Source organism: Canis lupus, chromosome 3 (assembly GCF_003254725.2).
Source record: "Canis lupus dingo isolate Sandy chromosome 3, ASM325472v2, whole genome shotgun sequence".
NCBI classification, from domain to species: Eukaryota; Metazoa; Chordata; class Mammalia; order Carnivora; family Canidae; genus Canis; species Canis lupus.
Window position 1 is genome coordinate 26,438,027 of NC_064245.1, and position 21,664 is coordinate 26,459,690.

General features: G+C 39.3%; 1 protein-coding gene across 7 annotated transcripts in view; it reads left to right on the forward strand.

The window, feature by feature from the left end:
• DHFR (dihydrofolate reductase) overlaps positions 1-21,664 on the forward strand; it is a 62,928-nt gene that overhangs the window by 10,903 nt on the left and 30,361 nt on the right. For 2 of the 7 annotated variants that reach the window (XM_025437571.3, XM_025437573.3), the window contains 3 exons: positions 2,290-2,416; positions 6,463-6,578; positions 15,003-16,167. In XM_025437571.3, coding sequence (XP_025293356.1) covers positions 2,290-2,416; positions 6,463-6,578; positions 15,003-15,081 — 322 coding nt within the window. In that variant the 3' untranslated portion in view covers positions 15,082-16,167. Of the gene's footprint in view, positions 1-2,289; positions 2,417-5,180; positions 5,283-6,462; positions 6,579-15,002; positions 16,168-21,664 lie in introns of those variants that run through there. The other 5 variants (XM_025437572.3, XM_049108331.1, XR_007409760.1 and 2 more) reach the window with 4 other exon arrangements.

A 21,664-nucleotide genomic window follows, 5' to 3' on the forward strand; every position in this document is an offset into this window, starting at 1 on the left:
ATGATTTTGCTATAAACCCGCCACCTTCTAGGATGTCTCTTCCAGTTCTCATATGTCAATTCTTAAGTCACTGTTTTCCGTAGTACCCTGACTCCTCTCATTCTTGACTTCAGCATCCTCAATTACTAAAACCACTTTGAGTCTATTTCAGTCATATCTAGACTTTATTAACTAGACTATCTTCTCCCTGAGTTCAAATCTGTTTCTTAATTCTGCCCCTACACAGTCTCCTCCAACTTAGGCACTGCAGCTGCCCTGACATCTTAGAGAATCCCTTGGTTCATTTAATCTCACCTTGGCCTCCATATATTTTCCAGCTTTTAGTCAAAATATATTCTTTGTACTCTTAACTTCTTTAGAGATGACAAAGCATGAAATAGGTAAAATATCTCTCAGGGAGGTAAGGGAGGAGGCAGCCAAGAGAATGAATAGTCTCTATTAGTTCTAGATTAATCATTGTTATAGCTACAAGTTCAAAGGCAGTTATATAATTTTTTTAAAGCATCAGTCTAAGAACTTGACATTGAATTATAATTTCTCTAATTACAGTAAAAGCCAAGTTCTGTGTGTTTCTTCATTTATAAAGGGCTTCATTCCCAACCCCCCCAAAAAAGACAGTTGTAGAGGTAGGAAGAGCGTAAGCTGAATATTTAACCCTGAAATTAATTAACTCTTCTTTGGTTTTTTTGAAGGGGGGATGCAGGCAGAGAAAGAATCTCAAACAGGTTCCATGCCCAGTGTGGAGCCCAATGCAGGACTCCATCCCACAGCTCTGAGATCATGACCTGCGCCAAACTCAGGAGTCAGACAGACATTCAGATGCTTAACCAATTGAGCCACCCAGCCACCCCTTCTTTGGATTTTTAATTACAAAAACTAACATGCTCATTTATTAATACTTTATCAATTTCTACATTGTTTGAAACATGAAAAGTCTTTTACTCATTCCCCATTCATCTTGTATTAACAGTTTGAAAATCATTCCAGGGGCACCTGGGTGGCCCAGTCAGTTGAGCATCTGACTCCTGATTCCGGCTCAGGTCATGATCTGAGGGTTATGAGATTGAGCCCCGCATTAAGGCTCTGAACTGAGCTTCGAGCCTGCTTAAGATTTTCTCTCCCTCTGCCCATCCCCCTACCGTGGCACTTAGGAGCACACTCCCTCTCTTTTAAAAAAAAAGGGGGGGGGGTCCCTGGGTGGCGCAGCGGTTTGGCGCCTGCCTTTGGCCCAGGGCGCGATCCTGGAGACCCGGGATCGAATCCCACATCGGGCTCCCGGTGCATGGAGCCTGCTTCTCCCTCTGCCTGTGTCTCTGCCTCTCTCTCTCTCTCTCTGTGTGACTATCATAAATAAATAAAAATTTAAAAAAAAAAAAAAAAAGGGGGGGGGGGAATCATTCCATACTACAGTCATTCAAGCATATTCTCTTAAGAGAGTACAGCAAGAACCTCACAGTAAATATACGTATACTCACCACATAGATTCTATCATTAACGTGTTTTACTATGCATGTTTTACCATCCATCCATACATCAGTTGGTCTTGTTTTATCCTGTATTTCAGAGTAACTTGTAGACATTAGTATGTTTCCCCTTAAATACTTAGCATACATATGATTAACGAGAGTTCAGTATTTCATTAGTTTTACTCCTTTGAGGTAGGTATCATATACAGTGAAGTGTACGAGTCTTTCCTTTTTTTTTTAAAGATTTTATTCATTTCCTCATGAGAGACACACAAAGAGAGGCGGAGACACAGGCAGAGGGAGAACCAGGCTCCCTGCAGGAAGCCTGATGCTGGACTCGACCCCCGGGGCCCCAGGATTACACCCTGAGCCAAAGGCAGATGCTTAACCACTGAGCCACCCAGGTGTCCCTGAAATGTACAAGTCTTAAATGTACTTTTGCTGTTTTAACAAACGTTTGCACCTATATAACCCCATGTCAAAGAGAACATTACCCTAACCCTTCAAAAGTTCTCTGATGCCTCTTCCCAGTGAATCTTTTACCCTATCTCTCCAGAGACAACTACTCTTCTGATTTTTTTCCACCATAAATATTACAAGATACCAGAAGTGTTCCTGTTTTTCACTCATTGTGGGCAATACATACACACATGGTTTCAATTATTGATCATAGGCCATATGATTTTTAGTTTTTTTGTAGAAAGAATTCATATTTATGACTTTGGTTTTAGAATTACTTATTCCTATTCAGATTAATTGACTAATAAGAACAAGTTTTATAGAAATTATTTGTAATTCTTTTTTTTTTTTTTTTTTACCTTAGGGAACCTCCACAAGGAGCTCATTTTCTTGCCAAAAGTCTGGATGATGCTTTAAAACTTACTGAGCAACCAGAATTAGCAAATAAAGTGGACATGGTTTGGATAGTGGGAGGCAGTTCTGTTTATAAGGTAAGTAAAATTATAAAGAAATGTTCTACCTCACTCCTTCAGCTTCCCTGCCATCTGAACTTGAAAAAAATTAAGTCATGAGCAAAGGAAGCACGTTATGCCTCCCTATTGTTAGCTAGACATGTCAATTTGCATTACTCATTTTAGATACTCATGAAAAGTAAATAAAAACATAAAAGTTTTTAAGCCTATTCAGTTTATTTTCAATTCAAAATAGTTGATGTTTCTAATTTAAAAACATTTTAAAAAAAAATAAAGTAAAAACATTCTAAATCCTTCCCTTTATTTTTTTTTAATCCTTCCCTTTAGAATCATATTTGCATTGTTTTCTACTCCCTGGATATGCCCTAATATGCCAAATTATTCCCCTTTTATCAAGGATTTATATATGTCCTTACTGAGAAAGGGTTGGGGTTCTCGGTTTCTGTATACTGACTAGATATCTATGAATTTTTTTAAAAAGCAGAAAACTTTCCCTAACAATTTTTATATGAGGGCATGAGAAAAGTATTATTTCATAATATAAGGAAAAGCAGATAAAAGAAAAAACAGTCCTTACTCTTTTTTTTTTTACGCTTATCATGCCATGCATTCATAGGGAATGGTTTCCAGCAGTTTAGGCTCCTTTCCATAGGTTCTCACAAAGTGTGCTTCCCTGGGTGTAACAGACTGGTGCTTCAGTTGAACCCAGATACCTTTCTCTTTGGCTTCTTTCGTTTCCTGATCATTTTCTTTCACACCCTTACAAAGGTATCTCAGCTCTTGAGTGCTTAATATGCTGAATATGTACATTAATTCGCTTGGCAAGAATCTTTCTTGCCCTTATTTTTTTTTTTAAGATTTTATTTCATTTATTCATGAGAGACACAAAGAGGCAGAGACACAGGCAGAGGGAGAGGCAGGCCCAGGCTCACTCCCTGAGCCAAAGGCAGACACTCAACCACTGAGCCACCCAGGTGCCCCAACATTTTGAATGATGTAATACCATGTTCACTTGAAAATATATTTTTTTAAATATTTTTTTTTATTTTTTTTAAGATTTTATTTATTAATTAATGAGAGAGAGAGAAGCAGAGACACAGGCAGAGGGAGAAGCAGGCTCCATGCAGGGAGCTCGATGTGGGACTCTGGTTCCGGGACTCCAGGATCATGCCCCGGGCTGAAAGCAGATGCTCAACCACTGAGCCACCCAGGCGTTCCTAAAATTAAATTTTTAAATTTTATATATTAAAACACATTATCAAAAAATAATAAAACACATTATTCCTGTTGTTAGCTATACATATTTAACTTAAATTTTTTTAACTTAAATTTTTATATGTAACTTAATATATATGTAAGTTGTAAGGAAGTAGAAATTACAACTGATAATTTTGCATTACCCACCTGCCTCACATCACAATAGCATGAGGAACATTTAGGCTTATCTTCCCTGGGACCAGCCTGTTTTTGTAAACAAAGTTTCATTGGAACACAGCCATGCCCACCAGTTTAATATTATCTATGGCTGCTGTTACCCACAAAGTAAGAAAAAAACCATATGGTCCACAAAGCCTAACATATTTACCATCTGACCCATTACAGAAAAGGTTTGCTGTATAGCATTTACTTAGATACAGATTTTCAAAGCTTTTTTCAAAGCTTCTATGGCTAGTCTCACTCAGTTTCTTTTTTTTTTTTTAAGATTTTATTTATTTATTCATGAGAAACACAGAGATGTGTGAGAGAGAGGCAGAGACACAGGCAGAGGGAGAAGCAGGCTCCATGCAGGGAGCCCGACACGGGACTCGATCCCGGGACTCCAGGATCACCCCCTGGGCCGAAGGCAGGGGCTAAACCGCTGAGCCACCCAGGGTTCCCCAAGTTTCTCTAATTTTTGATACAGTAAAAATTGGCAGAACATTTTTTTGGTTGGGGCAAGAGAATAAATGATTTAATATACGTGGTAGTAAAAAAACAAAAATAAAAAACAAAATTTGTTCTATGCCCTTATTTGGAATTTCAAGGATAATACACACTTAAAATTATGTATATGTGTATATATATATGTATATACTTTTTTTTCTATAAGCTATTTGAAAATCAAGGGTTATTGCTTTCTTAGAGATGCAGCTCATGACTTTTTAATAGAATTTTAAGATACTCATTTGAGGGCAGTTTTTTCTTCCCTTTTTTTTTTTTTTTTTTTTTTTAAGATTTTATTTATTTAGGGACACCTGGGTGGCTCAGTGGTTGAGCGTCTGCCTTTAGCTTGGGGCATGGTCCTGGGGTCCTGGGATTGAGTTCCACATCGGGCTCCCCGCAGGGAGCCTCCTTCTCTCTCTGCCTATGTCTCTGCCTTCCTCTCTTGTGTCCCTCATGAATAAATAAATAAAATCCTTTAAGAAAAAAAAAAGAGAGATTTTATTTATTTATTCATGAGAGACACAGAGAGAGAGAGAGAGAGGGAGAGGCAGAGACATAGGCAGTGGGAGAAGCAGGCTCCATGCAGGAAGCCCGATGCAGAGCTTGATCTCAGGCCTCCAGGATCATGACCAGAGCCACAAGCAGATGCTCAACTGCTGAGCCACCCAGTTGAGCCACCCCGGTGTCCCAAGGGCAGTTTTTCTTTTCTTTTCTTTTCTTTTCTTTTTTATGGTGAAAAAAATTTAGATTTAGATTGATAGCCAGCTGGACTCAGTTTAGATGATCCCAATTTTGTTGGCAACACCCAAAGCATCACAGTCAGGAGCCAGTCGAACATATGCTTTCTTCTCTCCATCAGGCCTGATCAAGGTGTTGACCTTGGCCACATCAATGGCATAGAGCTTCTTCACAGCCTGTTTGATCTGATGCTTATTGGCCTTGACATCCACAATGAACACAAGTGTGTTGTTGTCTTCTATTTTCTTCATGGCTGACTCGGTAGTGTGGGGGAAACTCAATGATAGCATAGTGATCAAGCTTGTTGCTCCTGGGGGTGCTCTTTAGAGGATATTTGGGCTGCCTTCAGAGACGCAGGGTCTTGGGTCATCAGAATGTAGGTGACATGCGGATCTTCCTTTTTTGTGTGACTGTGCATGCCTTTCAGCACCGCTTTCTTAGCTTTCAAAGCCTTTGCTTTGGCTTCGGCTTTCAAAGCCTTTGCTTTGGCTTCGGCTTCGGCTTTGGGAGGGGCAGGGGCTTCCTTCTTCTCCTCCGGCCCATCTTTGCAAAAGGAAGGGCAGTTTTTCTATAGAAACTATCAGCAGTACCTAGGCAGTAATTTAAAAAGACATTAACAACATAAGGCCAAATAAAAATCATTAGCAACAAGAGGCTAAGAAAGTAAATTACCTACTGTCATTGTAACTATCTCCTAAGAAGTGGAAGCATTATTAAATTCTATGCAAATGTACTAAGTGTGCCCTTGGGGTTTTCAATGATGAAAATCTCAAGAAATTATACCATCTTATCCATATATACATATGCAAATTTTTCTTCAAGAACAACTAGATAATTTACAGCTCTTAATTCTTAAACAACTACCAAAGAAAAAAGGAATACTGAATGCTTAAATGAAAAGAGTTCATGTAAGTAAACTAGAGGCCAGAATATGTTTAAATTCCCTCTCATAATTATTGCTAATGATTAGTCCCATTCTCGAAATAACTAAGACATTGTGGGACCCCAAAGTAAAGAATAGGATATTTAAACAGCCTTCTTTGTGGGCACCTGGGTAGCTCAGTTGGTTAAGCGTCTGCCTTCAGCTCAGGTCATGAGCTCAAGGTCCTGGGATTGAGCCCCACATCTGGCTCCCTGCTCAGCAGAGTCTGCTTCTCCCTCTCCCTCTGTCCCTCCTCATGGCTCATGCTTACGCGCACATGCTCTCTCTCTCTCAAATAAATAAAATCTTAAAAAAATAAAATCTTTTTAATAAATAGATAAATAAGTAGCATGCTTTGGACGTAAAGATATGTAGCATGTCTTTAATACCTAGTATAAACTGTATAATTAAACAGAAATCTTAAAAGTTTCTATTTTGACAGATAAATTAGGAAATTGATACCTTTTGTGTTTTTTCAAAGGAAGCCATGAACAAACCAGGCCATCTTAGACTATTTGTGACAAGGATTATGCATGAATTTGAAAGTGACACGTTTTTCCCAGAAATTGATTTGGAGAAATATAAACTTCTGCCAGAGTAAGTAAAATGCTACTAATATGTCTGAAGCATTTTGGATTTCCTACTTAAGAATTATAGAAGGAGGGATGCCTGGGCGGCTCAGTGGTTGAGCATCTGCCTTTGGCTCGGGGCGGGATCCTGGAGTCCCAGGATCAAGTCCCGCATCAGGCTCCCTGCATGGAGCCTGCTTCTCCCTCTGCCTTTGTCTCTTTTGTCTCTGCCTCTCTCTCTGTGTGTCTCTCATGAAGAAATAAATAAAATCTTTAAAAAAAAAAGAAAAGTATATCTCTTCAGATTAAATTTGGATTAGTTATGTGTTGTATAGACAAATAGTTTAGGAATTTTAGTAAATCTTGATTTAACAAACTTGGGAATGTTTAAGTTTTGGGGTTTTTTTAATATTTACTTATTCATGACAGAGAGAGAGAGAGACGGGCAGAGGAGAAGCAGGCTCCATGCAGGGAGCTTGACGTGGGACTCGATCCTGGGTCTCCAGGATTACACCCCAAGCTGAAGGGACGGGGGGACGCTAAACTGCTGAGCCACCGGGGCTGCCCGGGAATGTTTAAGTTTTAATCATCTTACTGACAACTAAGAGTAGTCATTAGCTCATTCTACAAGATCTGTGCTTAGCATCAGACATTTGTCTTAGGCACTAGGGAAACAGTGCTTACCAAGGCAGAGGTACTGCTCTCTAAGATTAGATTTTTTTGTAGTAGAGCAGGAGGGTAGCAAATGATAGATAAACATCAAGAGAGTTGCTATATGGAGAACTGAAATACTGTGATGTGGTAAATACTGTATTGTCTGAGAAGTCCTCTCTGAAGAGTAGTATCTACGCTGAGATCTAAATAGCAAGAAGCCAGCCATGCAAACAGCAGAGAAGACCATTCTAGAAACCAGAAATAGTGTAGACACCAGAGGGCGGGAACCAGCGTGGTATTCTCCCTGAGGCTGAAAGCCACTGTGAGCCTTGTAAGCAAGGGGGAAGCCAGAAGGAGTCAGATCAGGGGCAGGTTTAGAGGTTTTGAATAGAGAGTAATATTGTTCCAGCTGTTTGTGGAGAACAGACTTGGGATGGAAGAAGGATGGCAAGAGTGAAGCTGGGAGAGCAGTTGGCTGTGAGAATTGAAGAGAAAGAATAAGAGATTTGGATAGTGGTAGAGATCGAAAGAAGAGGTTATATTTGTTTTATATGGGGTTGTGATTTTTAACATGAAACTGCCTGATTTTGAAGACTCCTAGCATTTTAGTTTAAAGGCACTTTTTTATATTTCAATTAAAAAAATTAAAAAGGACTTTTCAGCTGTTAGCTATGAAGAGTAAAAGATTAACCGTATCCACACTTTCAGATTAGGTTTTAACACATTCTTTCAGATATTCTCAATTGAATCCAGTCATTGTTCTTTGAGTGTGAGTTTGTTTTGGAAAGTACCTCCTAAAAGGACATTCAGAACCAAGTCTGAATAAGTGGATGGCCAAGCTTTAAAGTAAGAGTCTATAGAGTAGTCTGGGGTTTTTTTGTCGTTTTTTTTTTTAAGATTTTATTTATTTCTTCATGAGAGTCACAGACAGAGGGGCAGAGACACAGTCAGCGGGAGAAGCAGGCTCTCCCTATGGGGAGATCAATGTGGGATTCCATCCCAAGACCTGGGGATCATGACCTGAGCCACCCAAGTGTCCTTATAGAGTAATAGTCTTAAATCTAATGAAGTGTGTGTTTTCCTTGGCTTTTAACTAGTTCTAAAGAAAACTGAAATTTTTAAAAACTCTAAAAGTTCTCTTAAAAGCTGAAGTACAGGGTTTTGCTTAGTCCCCAAAGGTGACCACATAGAAAAATCACACTTAGTGATTTTATATGTATTTATAAGATCAGTTGTGTTTCTTTGTCACATCTTACATATTTTTCTCTTGTATTGCTTAGGTTGCTGATTCTCACATTATATGAATATTGATAGCTGCTGTCACATTTCTGTCTTTCTCTTTGCTCGTAAGAGAAAGATTACTGTGTGAATTTATCTTTCCAAATCCTGTTGCTCTCCATCAGACCTCTTTCCAAAACTGACCCTCTAGGATCTTTGATAACTTAAAATATTTCTGGCTCTCCGGCTCTTAGAACTGAAAATCTTTACTGAGTAATGATTCATACATCATACCCATTAAAAGTATATAATTCAGTCGTTTTAGTATATTCACAGAGTTGTGCAGCCATTACTACAAGGATCCATTTGAAGAATTTTGCTATATAAGCAGTATTTATTTTTCTAAACTGCGAGCATGTGGTATCTTTCTACTTATTTAGGTCTTCCTTAATTTCTTCACCAGTGCTTTTTTTTTTGTAGCTTTCACTATACAAGTATTACACTTCATTATTAAGTTTATTCTTACGCATTTTATTCTTGTTGATGCTATTATAAATGGAGCTGTGTTCATCATTTTATCTCCAAACTGTTCATTGGTAATACATAGATATACAATTGATTTTTGTTTATTGATCCTGTTATCGTGCAACTGTGCTGAACTCATTTATTCTAATGTTAGTAAATTCCTTAGGATTTTCTATATGCAGGATATATCATTTACAAACAGAGGTAGTTTTACTTCTTCCCAATCTGCATTTTTAAAATTTCATTTTCCTACCTAATTGCTCTGGTTAGAACCTCCAGTGCAATTATGAATGGAAGTGACAAGGGTAAGACATACATACTTGTCTTGCTTCTGTTCCTAAGGGGAAGCATTCAGTCTTCACCATTCAGTATATTAGCTGTGGGTTTTTCATACATGCCGTTTATTACACTGAGGAAGATCTCTTCTATTTCTACCTCACTGAGAATTTTTATCACAAGGAAGTATTGGATTTTGTCCGATGCTTTTTCTGAGTCTATGGAGATAATCACGTGGTCTTTGTCTTTAAAAGGCTATTGATACAGTGTATTAACATTGATTGATTTTCATGTTAAACTATTCTTATATTTCTGGGATAAATCCACTTGGTAATAATGTTCAGTCCTTTCTTTATGTTCCTGGATTCAGTTTGCTAATATTTTGTTGAGGGTTTTTACATTTATATTCATAGTGGATTTTGGTCTGTAGTTTGCTTTTCCTGTAATGTCTTCACCTGGTTTTGGTGTCCGGTGAATGCTGGCTTTACAGGGTGTTGGGAAATGGTCTCTTTCCTCTTCTGTTTTTTTGGAAGAGTTTGTGAAGGGTTGGTGAATCCCAAGGACATGACCTGAGCCAAGACCAAGAGTTGGATACTTAACCAACTCTGCCATCCCAGGTGCCCCTAGAAAATGTTAATTGTGGGTAGATTCAGATAGGAAATTGCTATCCAAAGCCAAAATCCAAGGAAATTGCTCCAAAATAGACTTCCTAAACAAGGCTATGAAAGAAAATGAAAAGTCTTTTTTCATTGTATCATTTGATGGTTATCTTACTTCTAAGCCTGTACCAACAAAATAACAGCCTCTTTAACGTGGTGTGGAAGGAATCCCCTCTTAAGGGGAAATCTAGAGTTGGTCAGTTTTTCATCAAGTAGAGAAAAGGGAAACCCTGGAAATTTGTAATGTTGCTCAATTCTTGAGCTGCTTTCTCTGCAAGTCTCTGTATACTGAGGAACTTAGAATTGCTTCCAACTGTCCAGAAATGAACCCTGATCATTCTTTACCTCCCCTCCTTTCCCCATAGTTACACTTCATTTAGACCCCCCATTATCCCTATTAGACCCCCATTATCCCTATAAGTTTCAGTTCAAACACAGTTATCTTTTATTAACACCATACTTCCTGGGAATAAAAGCACTAGTAAAAGGAAATAAAGATGAGACTGGGGATCCCTGGGTGGCGCAGCGGTTTGGCGCCTGCCTTTGGCCCGGGGCGCGATCCTGGAGACCCGGGATCGAATCCCACATCGGGCTCCCAGTGCATGGAGCCTGCTTCTCCCTCTGTCTGTGTCTCTGCCTCTCTCTCTCTCTCTCTCTCTCTCTCTCTGTGACTATCATAAATAAATTAAAAAAAAAAAAATTAAAGATGAGACTGTTGTAAAGCATGAAGAGAATAAAATCAGAATGTAGGTGAAACCACAAGGGGTAGAAACCCCAAAGCAGAAATTAGTCTTAACAAAGTAAGGTTTGACTTTATGTCTGCCTTTTTCCCCCTGGGCCATTGACTGTGCAATTCTTTTTTTTTTTTTTTTTTTTTTTTTTTTTTTGCCAGCACCATGCCAGCGTGTCCTCTAAGACTCTGCTTTCATTCATCTTACCTGGAAGAACTCTTTCTGCCTTAGACTATTTCACACTAGGCTCCAACCAAACCAGCAGGCCCAAATATTTCCTGCAGCAGTTTTCTGCTTAAATGAAGCCCCAAACAGGCTTTTCCTTCTAGTTACAACCTTCCATGTAACCGTGTAGTCAAAGAGGATAAAGTCCAGAAGAGGCCTTTGAGACATTAGTTAGCTCCAGAGCTGGGACAGATGTCCCTTATCAGTGGACAACTTGAAGGTTTCTGGATGACATTTCCTCTTCTTTTCCCATTACTTCCTATTCCAACAGGATCTTTATACATGTTCCCTCTATGTCTCTCTCCTGAGCTTGTGCTTGCTATAGAGCCTTCATTTTTATTTTAGTTATGAGTTATTCCTCTTAGGTAACTGTTTGAAAAACTATTTACTTCTTTCTTAGACTTGACATTAAATCACGTCTGTATTATTTTCATGGTGTTCTCTCAGTTCAGGTCTTCTTTTTTAATGTTTTTTTTTTTTTTAGATTTTATTTATTTATTTATTCATGATAGACAGAGAGAGAGAGGCAGAGACACAAGCAGGCAGAGGGAGAAGCAGGCTCCATGCCAGGAGCCCAACGCGGGACTCGATCCCAGGACTCCAGAATCACGCCCTCGGCCAAAGGCAGGCGCTGAACCGCCGAGCCACCCAGGGATCCCCTCTCAGTTCGGGTCTTAATGTCTCTTCACATTCATTGGATTGTCTACTGCTGGAAGATTCTAGAAGGGAAGCTCTTTCTCAGTGGTTCTTAACAAATCCTGTTAGGCTTAACTTAGAGTTTATATGTTGCACCTAGGCACTTGGGAATGATGATGGTAGGGTAGTTATCATTATTAAAACAGACTGAATAGGGACGCCTGGATGGCTCAGTGGTTGTGCTTCTGGCTTTGGCTCAGGGCCTGATCCTGGAGTTCCGGGATCAAGTCCCCCATCGGGCTCCCTGCAGGGAGCCTGCTTCTCCCTCTACCTGTCTCTGCCTCTCTCTGTGTGTCTCTCATGAAAAAATAAATAAAATCTTAAAAAAAAAAAAAAAAAAAAGCAAGAGACTGAATACGTATTGTGGACAGTTTAAATTAATGTTAACCAGAAATTAATTTCACAGAGCAGATTAATATTAATATATATCATGGCTAGTGACCATATCCAACCCATAGTGTACTATTTCTAAGTTACTATTATTCATGGTTTTAGAAATAATTGTGACACTTTGCCTTTATCTTATTAACTGAGAACCTTGATAATCCTGAGATTTTTACACACACACCAAAAAAATGTAAATGTTGCTTTTGGTGACTTATTCCAAAGAAACTAAAATTACGGTTAAAAGTTGGCCTCATAAAATCATTTCTTTAAAAAAGGAAAACTGCTATGTTGCTATTAAAACAGTGGAACAGAAACAGCTCAGAAAATGGTTAGTAAATACAAACATAGCTTCTTCCTCTGAAATGTAAATTTTTCAAGAAACAAACAGCTCTTTCATTTCCTTATACATTATTATGCTACTGTTACTTTATGCCTCTAATTATGTTTTTAATCAAATGGTATAACCTCTAATTAGTCAACAAAAAGTTAGTACCTGTTACTACTCAGCATTGTATTGGCTATCAAAGGAGGTTTAATTTTTTCCTGTATCATCCCTGCTACAATGAGGTTGGTTTTTTTTGTTTTGTTTTGTTTTTAATTTATTCATTCATGAGAGACACAGGGAGAAAGGGAGGCAGAGACACAGGCAGAGGGAGAAGCAGGCTCCATGCAGGGAGCCCGACATGGGACTTGATCCCGGGTCCCCAGGACCAGGCCCTGGTCTGAAGGTGGTGCTAAACCACTGAGCCACCCAGGCTGCCCAAGAATGAGTTTAGAAAATAAAGGGATGAAACAAATTAATAATATTAAAGAGTAACATTTGTAGAACACTTAATATAATGAACTTAGTGCTAAATTATTCATAAGGATGAAGACTTTCTGTTGATAACTTTTTTTTTTTTTAAAGATTTTATGTATGTATTCATGAGACACACACAGAAAGAGAGGCAGACACATAGGCAGAGTCAGAGGGAGAAGCAGGCTCCATGCAGGAAGCCCGAAGTGGGACTCGAACCTGGATCTCCAGGATCGCACCCTGGGCTGAACTGAAGGCAGACGCTTAACTGCTGAGCCACCCGGGCGTCCCTCAGTTGATAACTTAAGTATCACACAGCAGAACCAGAGTCAAATACAAGTCTGATTAAAGCAGATGTTCCTCCCCCCTCACCTGGAGCATATTGGGGGTGTGGCTGACACAATACTAGGGAAGTACAAGATTTGGGTTGGAGGGGCAGCCCCAGTGGCTCAGCGGTTTAACACCGCCTTCAGCCCAGGGCCTGATCCTGGAGACCCAGGATCGAGTCCCATGTCAGGCTCCCTGCGCAGAGCCTGCTTCTCCCTCTGCCTGTGTCTCTGCCTCTCTCTCTCTGTCATGAATGAATAAATAAAATCTTTAAAAAAAAAAAGATTTGGGTTGGAGATGAGAGTAGTTAGTGGACGGACCAGGTATCAAGCCCTGAGCCCAAGGCAGAGGCTCAGCCACTGAGCCACACAGGCGTCCTCCTGGGTTTTCTTTTTTTTGCTGGTGGTGGTGTTTTACAGTGGGAAAAAAATTTATTGTGTTGAGAATACAACATGAAGCCTACTCTCAACAAAATTTTAATTATACAACAGAGTGTTGTTAACTGTAGGCACAGTGTTGCACAGCACATCTCTAGAACTTAATCTTGCACACACTTTCTTCCTTTGAACAACTCCATTTCCCCTTTCCCACAACTCCTGTAAACCACCCTCTACTCTGTTATTAGGACTTTGACCATTTTAAATACTGTGCTATTTGTTCTTCTGTGACTGGCTTATTTCACTGAGTATAATGTCCTCCACGTTCATCCATGTTGCTGCATATGGCAGTATTTCCTTCTTTTTTGAGACTGTATAATATTCTATTGTATGTATAGACCACATTTTTTATCCATTTTTCATCTGTTGATGGGCATTTAGGTTGCTTAGCTATTGTGAATTAGGCTGCAGTGAACATAGGAGGACATATATCTGTTTGCAATCCTGATTTGTTACCAAAAAAAGAAATCCAAGAGATAACAAGTAATGGTGAGGATATAGAGAAATTGAAACTCTTATACATGTTGATGGGAATGTAAAATGGTGAAACCTCTATGGAAAACAATATAGAGGTTCCTCAAAAAAATTAAAAAGAGTATTAACATATGATCTAGCAATGACTCCACTTTTTGATGTATACCCAAAGGAGGGCCTGGTTTTTTGTTTTTGTTTTTGTTTTTGTTTTTTTTTGTTTTTGTTTTTGTTTTTGTTTTTTTTGAGGGCCTGGTTTTGAATTGGAAGACGGAAGAAACACAGAGCTAAGTGAGAGTTAGAAAATACCAGATAAACAATGATGTCAGTAGGGACACCTGGGTGGCTCAGTAGTTGAGCATCTGACTTCAGCTCAGGGCGTGATCCCGGAGTCCAAGATCAAGTCCTACATAGGGCTCCTTGAGGTGAGCCTACTTCTCCCTCTGCCTGTGTCCCTGTCTCTCCCTCTGTCTCCATAAATAAATAAAATCTTTAAAAAAAAAAAGCGATGTCAATAAAAGAATTGTGAGTCCCTGGGAAATGAGAGCAGAGTAGTGTCCATTGATTCAACGAGCAACTGAGAATCTCACACCACATAGGACATACAACTTCAGTTCTGCTCTAAGCAGCTAAAGGTTGTATTTCGTTTTTCCTTTGCTCACACAAGAAATTTTATACCAAATGTTAAGATTTACAAAATGTTATTAAGCAATTTCATGTTAGCTGACTGGTAATGGAAAGAGAAAAGAGAAACTGCTGATGGAGGTTAGTTTTGGACAGAAAGATTAGGAGTCCGAAGGAAAGGAGAAATTGGCACTTTCCATTTTCTGACTTTCTATATAGCTTGAAAGTTTTTCTTTCTGTTCCCATATGTAGTGAATTTGCATAATACCCAGTTTCACAGTGGTTTACCATTGTGAAGGAAAAAAGGAAGGGAAGAATTTTATTTACCTGTGTTATTGCTTCTGTTATTTATTGGTGCCTTTTGACTGAGAGTCAGAGAAGCTCTCTTTTTAATTGGCATATTATTATGCATATTTTCTTTTACAGATACCCAGGTGTGCTTTCTGATGTCCAGGAGGAGAAAGGCATTAAGTACAAATTTGAAGTATATGAGAAGAACGATTAATGTGAAGATATTTTTTGATTTATTTCAAGTTAGTTCCCCCCCCCACCAAACAATTCTATCTATATTTTAATATTAGGAAAAAAAACTTTTGTCGACTCTAAGTCCATGGATAATTCTTTCTAAGCAGTGTGATTTTATTAATCTTAACTAGACCATATCAGACATCATTTGTGAAACATTTCTTGCTATAACTGTGTTGCCCATCAAGGACCAGTACCTGCCTAGGGTAGCGTATCTACCAAGAGCCAAAGAGAGACAATCCCTGATAGCATGAGTTGAAACCAGGACTTACAAAGATAGGACTAGACAGATTTGTCCAAAACTCAGAAATGGGTTAAAAACAGAAAAGCGAGGGCTCAAATATTAAAAGAAAATTAGATCAAAATAGGAACTTTGATTTCTCTATCTATATCACACTCCTGAAAAAGTTGTTCACTCAGGAAATCAGTAAGTTGAGAACTCTAATAATTCCATAGGGATAGTAAAAAGGCAGGTAGGACACTACCTTAATTTTAAAGATTAAAAAGAAATGTCTGAGACCTCTAAAAACTGTTTTAGATCTTCAGTGAGATTCCATGGGATGTTATGATGTAAGAAGAATAGGCTGTTCCTTATAAAAAAGAGTAATAACAGCACATGGCTAAAATTAGAAATTAAGAAGGTAATGAATTGGAAATGGATAATGCTAGAAACCAAAATTATGAAGATGGAAACTAAATTAAACTTCGCTGAATTAAAAAATGAAAATTAAAACACATTTTACCCATCATGTTAGCAAAGATGTGGATTGTTAGGTATCTGAAGAAATAGCTTTTTTTTGCCTTGTAAATTAATATAACCTTTTTAGAGTTTAAGTTAGCAATATCAATTAAAATTCACAATATTCTGGGTTTGGACCCAGGGCACCTTGGTGGCTCAGTGGTTGAACATCTGCCTTTGGCCCAGGGCGTGATCCTGGAGTCCTGGGATCGAGTCCCTACATGGAGCCTGCTTCTCCCTCTGCCTATGTCTCTGCCTCTCTCTGTGTGTCTCTCATAAATAAATAAATAAAATCTTTTTTTAAAAATAATAAAGAGATGGACCCAAGAGTGTTTGTTACGCTATTTTTTTAAAACTTGGAAACAGCCCAAATGACAGTCAATAAAGAAATAACCAATGGATGTGTCTATAAAATACTATCTGTAGCAGTTAAAAAGAATAAGGTACTGACAGAAAAATGCCAGACTGCCAAATAAAAAAAGTACAGTGCGTACAATACCGTAAGTGTTTAATAAGTATATGTAGTATGTGTAGGAAAATGTGTGCTGTAAACCATCGTGAGTGTAAGAGTTGGACATGTTGTACCTATTGTGATTAGATTTTTTTGAAGCGCTGTGTTTTCATGAACAATTACTTAAGATAGTAATTGAGCGCTGTAGTTCAGTAAAATTAGGATATAGGATATCAAGAGTAAAAAGGAACTAAAGTCTTCCATAGAGGGAGAAAAAAAGATCACAGAAAAGGACAGGAATCCATCCTGCATAAGATTTACAAACCATAAGAAAACAAGGGCACTCTCTGCCAGGAGCATAATCAGCAAACTATTAGTATCCAGAATCTTTAGAACTCAGATATTGATGAGAAAGAAGCAAGCCATTTAGAGACGAAGAAACTCAAAAGGCTGATAAATACATGCAAAGAATACACACATATTGATATATGCATTCATTTGAAAAAATACCAAAATAGTTAACAGAGGCAGGGACCAACAAAAAGGTAACCACCAGAAGGAAAAGCTAAGAGAATGAAAATGCTTGGGGAGAAAGCAGGGGACTGTTTTTGCTGTTAGACTTTTGGAATCATTTGATTTTATTTAACATTTTTCATGTATTTCCTTAATAAAACAAGTCTTCCTTAATAAGTTGCACTGATTTATAAGTGCTGATGTCCTGTTACTCCTTGAACACCTCACATAAAATTTCAGACCCTTAGGGCAATTTATCTCCAGAGTCAGCTTAGAAATGTGGAGGAGAAAACATATCCTTAGTCAAGAGTTACACAACTTTACAAAGACTGACCACAAGGGAAATATCAGGCTTTCTCTCGTCCCTGGTTTGTTCATCTTCCAAGACAGAAAATCTAGTGTCACTTATTCCAGGCTGATTTATGAAGCAGCACTGTAAAGTGATGATAATTTGAGGTCAAAGTGTAAATATCCTGCACATGTGTTCTAAATATTCAAGTTAACCATTTTATGTTTCTGTAAGGTTGAAATTATGTAACGTAACCCATGTCCCAACAGACATCATTTTTCAAAAATGTCATCCCCATTACACCTATATGAGGGATGGGTTCCAGAAACTGTAGTGCAGGGGTACCTGGGTGGCTCGACACGAGCCTCCGACTCCTGATTTCAGCTCAGGTCATGGTCGCAGGGTCCTGAGCTCCAGCTCTGCTGGCACGAGGCCTGCTTCAGATTCTCTCCCTCCCTCTCTGCCTGCCCCTCCCCCTCCATTCTCTCTCCCTCTCTAAAAAAAAAATAAATCCATAAAAGAAGAATCTGCAGTGCAAACAAGCACTCGAGGATTCTGAAACCTACCCAAGGATGTAAATCACTGAGTTAGAGGCTTCTGCCCTCTAAGGAACGTTTAGTTCCTATCACTAGGGCATCTACGCAAAGCAAAATAGAAAAATGAATTGTAAGCCAACATGTATGAGATTGGAGAAAGTAAAATCGTAAAGATTACACCTCTGTTTTGCTGAAGCAAGTGAAGTAAAGATTTTCACAAGTATGTAATAAAAATACATATGAAAGTAGTATCAGGGGATCCCTGGGTGGCACAGCGGTTTAGCGCCTGCCTTTGGCCCAGGGCGCGATCCTAGAGACCCGGGATCGAGTCCCACATCGGGCTCCCTGGATGGAGCCTGCTTCTCCCTCTGCCTGTGTCTCTGCCTCTCTCTCTCTGTCTCTCTCTGTGACTATCATAAATAAATAAAATTAAAAAAAAAAAAGGAAGGTTGTCAATACTTCACTCTTTAAAAAAAAAAAAAAAAAAGAAACTTCATCTCCAGACTCCAAAACCCAGGACAAAGCCTTACCAAGAAGGGTAGGTGTCACCAGGCCCCAGCTCCATCAAGTGCCAAGCACCTACTTCACCTTTGAGGCACTTCTCACTCTGTTCTTTCTCTCGCTCTCTCTCTCTCGCTCTTTTTTAAAGATTTATTTATTTGACAGAGAGAGAGAGCACAAGTGGGAGGGGCAGAGGGAGAGAGAGAGAGAATCCCAAGCAGACTCCAAGCTCAGAGCTTGTCTCAGGGCTCCATCTCATGACCCTGAACCTGAGCCGAAACCAACAGTCGTATGTTTAATACACCCAGGCGCCCCGTTGTCTCTCATAACCACATCCAGTTTAGGTCTTTATTTCTCTTACTTTGACTGTTGGGGTAACCTAAATTGGTGGTTTTTCAATCTCTGACCTCCCTCCCAAATAAACTATCATAAACATGACCACCAAAACAATCTCCCGGAACTGCACCTCTGATTATGCCACTCTCACCTCCTTCATGTCGACCCAACTAAGACCCAACTCCTCTACAGATGGCATTGATCAACCTTTCCAGACTTATCATCTAAAATTTCTACTCCCTACATGTTACACACAAGCCATCTTCAGCAACTCACAAATCCCTAAATAGAGCCAAGCTTTGCCACACACATGCCCTTCCTTATGTAGTTCTCTCTGCCCATAATTGCTCATCCCTGTATCTTCCAGTCTAAGCCATATGAAGTCCCCAGAGTCCTGCCCAAATTCCTGCTTTCATGAAGCCTTTCTTCTTACCCTCCCCTGAATCACTCAGCTTTATCTGTGTTAGGGCCTTTAACTGCAGCTTGCTTTACAGCTGCTCGTTATTCTCTTCTCCTCGCTTTTATCAGTTAGGAATGATTTCAGCTGCAAGTACCAGAGAATTCAATTAACAGTGGCATAAACAAATTTGGATTTACTGGTTGTGTTTCTCTAGGTTTCTTCCCTCCAGATTGCAAGATGGCTACTACTGCTTCAGAAAGCAAGCCCATGTTCACAGCAGAAGGAAGGGAGGAAGTGAGCAATGTCAGGCATATGTTTCCCTTTCATCAGGAAAGCAAAACTAGCCCCAAATCCTCCTACCATTTGAGTCTAATTCGAATGCATATCAGAATTTAGGATCACTGCCTTAAAACTACTCTTGATCTATTGTCGATCATTTTGTTTCCCCCACCCAAACAAAATCAAAGTTCTTGTGGCAAGGAAGCAGGGAGGATGGATATGAGAATACAATCATAAATTTAAAATATATAATATATAATCATAAAAATATACTATATTTCTTTATTTTCAATAAATATATAAAAATATGTAGTGTATTTTTTATTGAAATATAGTTAACACCCTGTGCACTATGTGTACAACATAGTGATTCAACAAGTCTGTACATTGTGCTGTGCTCACCACAAGTGTAGCTGCCATCTGTCCCCATACCACACTGTTATAACCTCACTGACTGTATTCCCCGTGCTGTACCTTTTATTCCCATGGCTTATTCATTCCATAACCAGAGGCCAGATCCCCCCTCCTCCCTTTTACCCATTTTGCCCTTCCCCTTACCATCTCCCCCTCTGGTAACTATCAATTTGTTTTCTGTATTTATAGGTCTGTTTCTGCTTTTTGTTTATTCACTTGCTTTGTTTTTTTAGATTCCACATATAAGCGAATTCATAGTATCTGTCCTCTGAGTTATTTCACTTAGCATAATACCCTCTAGGTCCATCCATGTCATCTCAAATGATAAGATCTCATTATTTTTTATGGCTAATGTTCCAGTGTGTGTGTGTGTGTGTATGTGTGTGTGTGTACACCTCTCTTCTTTTTTTTTTTAAGATTTTATTTACTGGGGATCCCTGGGTGGCGCAGAGGTTTGGCGCCTGCCTTTGGCCCAGGGCGCGATCCTGGAGACCCGGGATCGAATCCCACATCAGGCTCCCGGTGCATGGAGCCTGCTTCTCCCTCTGCCTGTGTCTCTGCCTCTCTCTCTCTCTCTGTGACTATCATAAATAAATAAAAATTTAAAAAAAAAGATTTTATTTATTTATTCATGAGAGACAGAGAGAGAGAGAGAGAGAGAGAGGCAGAGAGAGAAGCAGGCTCCATGCAGGGAGCCCGATGCGGTACTCGATCCCCGGTCTCCAGGATCACACCCTGGGCTGATGGCAGGCGCTAAACCGCTGAGCCACCCAGGCTGCCCTACACCTCTCTTCTTTATCCATCCATCTATCCATTCATGGACACTTCAGCTGCTTCCATATCTTGACTATTATAAATAATGCTGCAATAAACCTAGGGATGCATACATTTTTTTTTATTTTTCTATTTTTGAATCCTTGTTCTGAGGCCAAGAGATTTGATGAACAGTTTTGAAATGCATCTTGCTTCTGGTAGGGGTCCTTGAAGTGTTTGAACCCAGAAGACTAAAAGGCATTAATGCTATTTGTTCTTTAATGGTTGTGAAAAATATAAGCAGAGTTCAGGTCTTCTTAGAAAAGAACTCCATATTTTAGGAAAGTGACTCATTCATGGGCAGAAACTAAATGTCTCATAAAGAATGGAATAAATAATACCATTCTTTGCACATAGAAATAATTTTATTATTTAGAGCCTTTTTTTTAACATTACACACTGGGCTTGAATTTTAGTTTTTATATTACCCATATTCTAATTGCTTATGTCATTATATTTGCTAAAAAAAAATGTTCTTCTATTGTGAGGTACATTCTTGTTTGGCTTTGCCATCTAGAATAGGAATAGGAATAGAATAGGAATAGCTTCCTATTCTATGGCCTTCCCCAGTAGGCCATAAGTAGCATAGACTTCTCCACATCCTCTCCTCAAAACGTACTCCTGAAAGGGCTTTGTTCCCAAGTGTGAGTGGGAAGGGGATCTGAACCCTGCAGTCCTTTAGTTGGTGACTGCTACTTGCTGACCCTCACACCACTCAATAGTTCTGTGTACCTCTCCAGGCAGCCTGACAACCTAACCGTCTTTCTCACTTCTCACCTCAATAGCACTTTGTGGCATTTGGGTTGAAATCAAGAATGTTGTCAATTCACTTACTACAGACTCAGGGGGCACAGAAAGCAGACTCGTCCAGAATGAGTGGTTCTGAATTTCCAGCTTAAAAACCTTTAGCTAGGGACGCCTGGGTGGCTCAGCGGTTGAGCCTCTGCCTTCAGCTCAGGGCGTGATCCCGGGGTCCTGGGATCAGATCAGTCCCGCATTGGACTCCCCGTGGGGAGCCTGCTTCTCCCTCTGCCTGGGTCTCTGTCTCTCTCTGTGTCTCTCATGAATAAATAAATAAAATCTTAAAAAAAAAAAAAAAAAACCTTTTAGCTGTTACTCAAGTGCATATGTGTCATTATATCGGTCAGAATTTTCCATAGAAAGAGAACCAGTAAGAAATATATATTAAGAGATTAATTTTAAGGAACTGACTCATACAATTGTCAGGGCTGGCAAGTCTGAAATCTGTAGGGCAGACCAGCAGGCTGGAAATTCAGCCAGGAGTTAATATT